The sequence below is a fragment of the Alosa pseudoharengus genome, unplaced genomic scaffold, assembly GCF_046254945.1.
Source record: "Alosa pseudoharengus isolate Yale_2024_CS ecotype anadromous, Long Island Sound unplaced genomic scaffold, YU_APseudo_1.1 YU_APseudo_1.1_scf_16, whole genome shotgun sequence".
Classification (NCBI taxonomy): Eukaryota; Metazoa; Chordata; class Actinopteri; order Clupeiformes; family Clupeidae; genus Alosa; species Alosa pseudoharengus.
In genome coordinates this window covers 25,897,631-25,905,845 of record NW_027468630.1, presented here as the reverse complement: position 1 = coordinate 25,905,845, position 8,215 = coordinate 25,897,631, and the positions used below count along the sequence as shown (strand labels likewise).

The 8,215-nt window shown below is 37.5% G+C and overlaps 1 protein-coding gene across 3 annotated transcripts; it reads left to right on the top strand.

Moving 5' to 3' along the window:
* The first annotated feature begins 1,406 nt into the window (after positions 1–1,406).
* LOC143125809 (uncharacterized) lies at positions 1,407–6,415 on the top strand. Of its 3 annotated transcripts, none has more exons than XM_076287556.1 (7): positions 1,407–1,881; positions 3,105–3,168; positions 3,547–3,888; positions 3,966–4,031; positions 4,384–4,497; positions 4,591–4,643; positions 4,948–6,415. In XM_076287556.1, the coding sequence occupies exons 2-7, from the start codon at positions 3,120–3,122 to the stop codon at positions 5,131–5,133; spliced, it is 810 nt and encodes a 269-aa protein (XP_076143671.1). In that variant the 5' UTR covers positions 1,407–1,881; positions 3,105–3,119; the 3' UTR covers positions 5,134–6,415. The 3 variants fall into 3 exon arrangements, with proteins under 3 accessions (XP_076143671.1, XP_076143669.1, XP_076143670.1); XM_076287554.1 differs by having other exon boundaries at positions 1,408–1,881; positions 4,381–4,497; positions 4,948–6,414; XM_076287555.1 differs by lacking the exon at positions 1,407–1,881 and having other exon boundaries at positions 1,897–3,168; positions 4,381–4,497; positions 4,948–6,414.
* Positions 6,416–8,215: the final 1,800 nt, after the last annotated feature.

The following is an 8,215-nucleotide window of genomic DNA, read 5'->3' as shown; positions in this document are numbered from 1 at the left end:
AGTGAAAAGCCTGAGTGAAGATGTCCTGTGATGTCCTCTGTCATGGAATGCATCTCGTCCAATCAGGAGACTCAATAGTACTCCCTGTAACATTAAATGTAGTTTCATTTTATCATGGTGGTGGCGGTAGTGCTAGCATACAGTAGCCTGAAAAATTCCCAGATTCCACCGTTGTGCCGTTTAGTAAGGCACATTGGGGCACAGTTGCCCCAATGTAATCCCTTGTAATATAATTGACATATAAAAGTCACTGCTAAATCAATAAATGTAATGTAATTGTATTATTGCCAGGTGAGGGCAGTATCACCCCATATTTAAACACAAGGCATTTGGCAAGAAGTGGCAATCTGCGAGATACAGTATTCTGCTGTAAAGGTACTCTTTTAGGGCCAAAAGATTAATACCATATTTCACACTGTGGCCGCATTAGGATATGTCTGATGACAACTGTATCTGACATGGAACCAGTTCACTTGATAGATCCAGTATGCAATTATGTTACACTATAGCTAACTGAACAAAGCATAATGAATAAGTTAAAGGATAATACATTTTTCTGACTTTTGTTCACTGTCATTGAAGATTTTGATGAAACAATATGCTTACATTCTGCCTTTTAATTCAATTACATTTTTATTTCATTGTAAGTGTGTAATTACTTTAATAACATATAGTTGTTGAAACATTATGAGGATCTCAAATATCTGCATTCATATGCAAATTGATCAATAATACCAGTGTGATGTTAAGAATAACAGGTCCATACACTGTTAATATTAATTTACAGGTTTAGAGTTTGCATAGAATAAAAGTCAACATGTTTTAAGATCCTGATACCATGTGCTCTGAAGAGGATGGACCTGCAACTGTTCATTTCATACATGCTAATGCCGCTAGTTAGCATGGCTCCTGTTATACACAGCAGGTCAAAAGCTTGTTTATCAGTAGCAACACAGTAGTAACGCCTAGATGCAGACTTTGAAATGATCAGGTGCTGGCAGTTGCTAGGTAATAAGGCAAACTGTATCTCTGCTGCCAATAAACAAAAAGCATGCCTTTTATGTCTGTGTAGCCTACGTAGGACAAACGCAGCCAAGAAGAAAACTGAATAGCCGTTTCATTTGAAACTAGCAGAAATTTTAATCAGAAGTTCATTTTCACCAAAATTCCGGGAAAATATTATTAATTATTCAGGACAGTCACCCAAATAAAGAGAACAATCTCAGAAAATACAATATGTGTGGCAACCCTACTAGTAACCTAAACTTCTACACTGAGGTTTTATGGCCATCCTAGCAGACCTATTCTACAGGGGCACTGTCACCTGGTTTAAAGATGTGGTCTGATATGCATGTGGGCATGTTTCAGAACTCAAGCCCCTTGGGTTTGTGAATATGGGACAGGAAGAGCAGGCCATAGGCATGCAGTGCTGCTCTACCAAGGCCTTAGTGCAGAGCTCATTCATAGGAAATGATGTGACCACCACAGTCACCTTCTTTGAACATGTGGCCTTGAATAAATTAAAAAACGTTTATTGCCCCAAAGGAAGTTTGTCTTGCACTCAAGGGAGTAACATACCTTATGCCTGTAATACCATTATGTTTTACAATACAGATAAATAGAATGAATGATATACCGCCATATGAGACACTTGATCATGTGAGAGGTCTTCAAAATAAGATAAAAGACAGCTTGAAACAGATATGGTGATGTGGGTGGTTAAAGCTTCCACTGTGGTTTGTATCAAAACACAAAAAGGGGTGATATTTCCACGTCATTACACTCTATCATAAATAGCACCACCCAGCACACACTCATTTATTTCAGGGTGCTGTAATCACACAGTGCAATTTTGGTACCGATCAACTACAGTGAGTGCAGGTAAGTAAAAGCCTTTTGTGATGGATCTCACACAAATCTATCAGGGACTGAATTCAACATTTTAACAATGGTATTGCTGACTGTACTGAAGTCAGTATAATGATTGTTTTTTTTACATCTTCCCGTAAATTCATGGTTGTTGTACTGTATCTTACTGTAGTTATTTTAATTCAATAATCAAGGCGTACATCCCCAACCGCCCACTGCGGTCTTCTGATGAGCGTCTGTTATGTTGACCAGTCATAAACACTAGGTCAAGACTGTTTTCCTCAGTGGTTCCATGTTGGTGGAATGAGTTGCCTAGTTCCTCCATTCCTGTGGTAGTTTTGGGTCATTTAAGAGGGGTCTAAAGACATTCCTGTTCAACATGCACTTACTGTAGTTCTTTAAGCGCTTCTTATGCATTATGGTTTGTATAATATTGTTTTATGTTCATTAGGCTGTTGATTAATTTGACATTATTGTATATTATTGATATTCTCCTTATTATTGATTGAATGGACATTATTGTTTATTATTGCTTTGTCCCTCATTTTCATTGTTTATTTTATTAGGCTATTGATTGAATTGACATTGTTGTTTATTATTGCTACTCTCCTTATTATAGTTTGACCAACATTCTAATCTGTTCCCTGTTATATTTTAAATATTATGTTGTTTTTTGTATTTGTGTGTCGCTTTGGACAAAGGTGTCCCATGTCCCATAACCATAACCATTTATTTCTAAAAAAAAACTGGCATCAATTAAAAGCAGGGAAATACTTTAATGAGGTCGTAGCATTTAATTGCTTATATGCACAAATATATTAAAGCAGCAATATATTGGGACAGTAAGGGACAATAGTGTCTCTGTCACTGTCATTGTAGCACCTTCTACTGCACTATGTAACGTAGGTACATCATGCAGGACACATGACCGTTTTCTCCACTTTTCGATGCAATGAGTCTGGGCCTCTTTCCTTAAGCATTGTTTTTCAACTTGCAGGGTATCACTAAAGTCTATCAGGCTGCCTTGCACATTGACAAATTACTCTAAAGGGGTACCCAGTATGTTGAAAGAACACATAGAACACAGAATGTATGTTGTATTTGCTCTAGTGAGAGTCCTACTTTGGAAGCTAAAATGGTTCTCACTCAGTATGATGCTAATTTTATATTGTCAGGTCGCCTTGAGAGTACTGCAAATCAAATAAAATGCCTCACCTTTTTGTCTGTGTATATAGGTTAACATTGGAAAGATGATCTTTCCATACATACTCCTGTTACTGATCTGTTACGTATGCACAGGTGAGATTCCTTGAATTTTCCCTGGGGATCAATAAAGTATCTATCTATCTATCTATCTATCTATCTACAGTATCTATCTGTCTAAACAAAATCTACATTCAAAGCATAAAACAACGTTTGGTGTTACCATTGGTCACTTATGTTATTACTTTTCAATTTTTGTTTACTTTATCTATTTTGCGTGAATGAATAACTACCATATACATTCATCACATTTTTATTATTATTATTATTATTATTATTATTATTATTATTTTAAATTTGTATCACAAACAGAACTACAATTGTGTTTTCATGGTTAATCTTTTTCTTCCTTTTTTCTTGTGTGTGTGTATGTGTGTGTGTGTGTATGTGTGTGTGTGAATGTTTTTCCTCCAGATGGAACACCACATCAACCAGATACCAGATTAATAGCTAAGACTGGAGAGAATGTGACTCTCAGATGTAAAATAAATTTAACATTTGACATTAAAAGTATTTTCTGGATTAGGATGAAGCAATCAAAACAGCTCCAATACGTCCTAGGAACTTATAAACATTCAACAACGTTTGTACAATATGATGGTTTCAGTGAACAACAATTCAAAGCAATAAATGAAAATGGAAAATATAATTTGCACATTTATGATTTACAAGATTCAGATTCAGGCATTTATTACTGTGGCTATTGTTCAACACTTCTTGTGAAGTTTGGCAGTGGGACATCTTTGAATTATGAAGGTAAAATTATTATCATTATTAAAGTTGTTGTTGTTGTTGTAGTTATGGTTGTTGTTGATTCTGGTGTTACTTTACAGAAAGTGAATCAAGGCTTCAAGAGAGCACAGATACCACCACAGTTTATGAAATATCCACTCAAAAAGGTGAATACTATTTCTGACACTTTAATTGTCATTATAAAAAATGATCCCCTTTTTTCCCAAGGGACAAGAAAAAAAAACATTCCATGTCTTCTTGTTTAACATGATATGGAATTTACATGAAGAAATTCTGCCATTTGGAATGAAACAACCATTGAAAGTATAGGACTAATAGAATAAGACAAGTAAGACAAGTATTTGGATAGCACAGCCTATAAACATTGAGAGGAAAAGGCTTTTGAGAAAAATATCTTTGATAAGCCATTTTGATTTTGAATTACTGTAGCTGTATTTGCAGAAAACATATTTTTAAAATTGTCTCCTTCATGTTTGTATTTTGGCCATTTTACAGTAGATACCCTGGTGGGTTATGTGGTTGGGTTGGGAGTGGCATTAAGTGTGTGTGTTGCTGTGATGCCATTCCTTATTGCTTCCCGATTGAGAAGACCTGTTTGTGAACACTGCAAAGGTAAGTAGCCTACTCTATTCATCCATTACATATGTAAGGGTAAGAGGCCATTTTCTTAGCAAATGTATATGTGTATGTTTGTTTATTTAACAGAGAGAGCTCAAAAACAAATGCACTGTAACAACTCTGTGGTGGAGGAAACTCAGGTAAGTAAAATAATTATTTGCAAAACAAAAATGAAAATTTTACAGCAGGGTTTCTAACAATCCTTACAGGCCAATAAAAAGATAGATAATGCTACATTTCATCGCCTTACAAAAAAAGTCTCAAAATGCCTCAGAAGCACTGAATTGTACCCTATACAATCATATGTGTACTTTTGAACAGCATTGCTTTTCATTGTGTAACTATGATAAATAAGGCTTTGCATGTACATTTTATAACAGTACATTTAGTAGTTATGTAGAAATATAATGTACTGTATTCTAACAGTGTATTTGGAATTAACAGGAGAGTGATGCTGAGAGAATGACCTACGCTGCTTTGGATTTTTCAAAAAGAAAACCTAAGGGAAAAAAGAACAAGGAGTTGAAATCAGAAGTTGTTTATTCTGATGTAAAAAGTGAAAGAAAGCAAAGACTGAAGACTGGAAACTCATGTACTGAGACATTCATTCATGATGAAATGTACTATTGATTGTTATAGTTATAAATGTTATATATACAGTAGATTGATGTGGGGGGGGGGGTTACGATATGGGTGCTGAAGGAACCGGGCCCGCAGTTACAAAGGACACAGCAAGCAACATCAGCGGGGGCCTGTTTGTGTTGTTGTTTATTCTACCACCTCAGTACCCCTTCATAGGGCCCCTACCTGTGTGTGATAGTTAGCTAGTCGGTTGATAAGTCCGACGTGAAGGGCCCAACAGCTTTTTCATCCAAAAAACGTTTACTAGCGCAGCAAGCCAGTATTCACAACCTGTAAACCTTGTCACCATCACCTCCGTCTTACTGAGAGTGTAAAGAAAAACCACTGAACTCTAACAAAGTAATGAGTGTAGCTGTGCAGCTAGAAGATATAATCAAGGGTAATGTCCAGACCTAGAAAAATAAGATTTTATTAGGTTGAAGCAGCAAGTGAGTAGTAGAATGACAATTACAGAGGGACAAAAATTGTTTCTTTTACTGTCTATGGAAAAAAAATATGTGTAGGCTAGTTCTGGGACCAGATGGACCTAAAAAAATAATTATCGGCACATTATTGCATCACGACGTAAGAACCGGATTGCGTCTGTATCGGATCAATGTTCTGAAGGGAAGCACCTGAGGTGCACTTGAGCACGAGCAAGATAGGAAGAATCTTTCCAGGTGCTCTGGTCACAAACCTCTTCTCAACTCAATGTTCCCAGTGTCAGCTGGACTACTGAAAACGTTAGCGAGAAGCAAATCACGTTAGCTAGCTTCATGCACCTCTATGCACCTGGCTGTGGTCAGTAGCCTATGCATGAATTTGTAATGTTTGTTTCATATTCCTCATTTTTGATAACAAAGAGTTAAAAAAACACCTTTAATGATGTTTGTGGACCACTGTGCCTGATTGGTTTGTGTAGATTGAAGCTTGTTATTTGGGATTAAGGGCTATATTTTGGGGCACCAGCGCATGGCGTACAGTTCGTTTTTCAGTCGCGCGAAGTTGAATTCGGTATTTTGCACCTTTATTTTTTAAGCATTGCGCCCAGGGGTGTGGCAATTAACAACCTAGGGCGGGCCCTGGCGCGTTGTCTAAAAATCGCTATCATACACCACCTAAACCTGGTCAGAAGTCAATGGCTAGTTGTTCATATGCTATTTTAAGAGCGCATGTCAACAGTCATATTGGCAGGTGCACGCACCATCCTTCTATCATTCATGAAAGCACACCAGCGCACGTCCATGCAAAGCATTAGAAATTGCACGATTACAATGGTAAACATAATTAGAATAAAGATATTACGAAATACTGTACATCTCATGATGAGTAGTTATTCACCATCATTTGCAAATTGGTAATGACGGTTAAAAGTGATTAGGGGAGAGGCGAGAGACACGTATGGAGCACAGCTGAAGACGCACTGTCACGAGATATAAGCAACTCCTCTGCAGGATAAATGTTGTTTTATTCAGTCATTTGAGCAACATTAGGGTAAGTGTTGCTTTTTCCAGCCTATGTTTTCGATGGTAACCCATTGGCAGTCAATAGTGAAAGTAACTGCATATAACTGTCTTGTCGTTGACTGACTCCTTGGTGAAGTTAGTTTCACTTTGCCAATGAGTTCAAATAATAGACGAGTGCAAATGCGTGAAGGCTATGCTAAGTTTTAGTAAAGCATGGTTTAAGAATGACTATTCCATATGGTCTCGCAAGCAGCCTCCTTCAAATGCCCCGTTGAATGCCAAAATACCGATGCATTTATTTGACATATCGCGCGTTGCGCCGTTAAAGGGAATGACAGATGTCATTCTCATTGGTTTAAAATGATGTTACGCCCCAAACACACCCATATGACTGATTAAAAGACCTAGGAACACCTTGTTACGCCATGCGCTCCACTTTTGAGGACGAAACCCCTCCCAATGTGAACTGGACATCCTACTAAATTTGAATAGACTTTTGACGAGTGACGATGCACTTTAGAATGTCATGATAGGGCCCTAAGAATTATTATTGTCTTTGAGCTTCCCTCGTTGTGTGCATTTTATTTTGAATCTTGTAACATTTGTATTATTGCATATGTTACGTTTATTATGCAATGTGCTTGTTTTTGTATATTACCACAGACAAATAACATGTAATAAATACATTTGAATAAAGACAAGGGGCTATATTTTGGGGCACCAGCGCATGGCGTACAGTTCGTTTTTCAGTCGCGCGAAGTTGAATTCGGTATTTTGCACCTTTATTTTTTAAGCATTGCGCCCAGGGGTGTGGCAATTAACAACCTAGGGCGGGCCCTGGCGCGTTGTCTAAAAATCGCTATCATACACCACCTAAACCTGGTCAGAAGTCAATGGCGAGTTGTTCATATGCTATTTTAAGAGCGCATGTCAACAGTCATATTGGCAGGTGCACGCACCATCCTTCTATCATTCATGAACGCACACCAGCGCACGTCCATGCAAAGCATTACAAATTGCACGATTACAATGGTAAACATAATTAGAATAAAGATATTACGAAATACTGTGCATCTCATGATGAGTAGTTATTCACCATCATTTGCAAATTGGTAATGACGGTTAAAAGTGATTAGGGGAGAGGCGAGAGACACGTATGGAGCACAGCTGAAGACGCACTGTCACGAGATATAAGCAACTCCTCTGCAGGATAAATGTTGTTTTATTCAGTCATTTGAGCAACATTAGGGTAAGTGTTGCTTTTTCCAGCCTATGTTTTCGATGGTAACCCATTGTCAGTCAATAGTGAAAGTAACTGCATATAACTGTCTTGTCGTTGACTGACTCCTTGGTGAAGTTAGTTTCACTTTGCCAATGAGTTCAAATAATACACGAGTGCAAATGCGTGAAGGCTATGCTAAGTTTTAGTAAAGCATGGTTTAAGAATGACTATTCCATACGGTCTCGCAAGCAGCCTCCTTCAAATGCGCCGTTGAATACCAAAATACCGATGCATTTATTTGACATATCGCGTGTTGCACCATTAAAGGGAATGACAGATGTCATTCTCATTGGTTTAAAATAATGTTACGCCCCAAACACACCCATATGACTGATTAAAAGAC

Coding starts and splice junctions, on each gene's coding strand:
- LOC143125809 (XM_076287554.1), top strand. CDS start 3,120: ATGATCTTTCCATACATACTCCTGTTACTGATCTGTTACGTATGCACA. Junction 3,889..3,965: donor GACATCTTTGAATTATGAAG/GTAAAATTATTA, acceptor GTTACTTTACAG/AAAGTGAATCAAGGCTTCAA. Junction 4,032..4,380: donor TGAAATATCCACTCAAAAAG/GTGAATACTATT, acceptor GCCATTTTACAG/TAGATACCCTGGTGGGTTAT.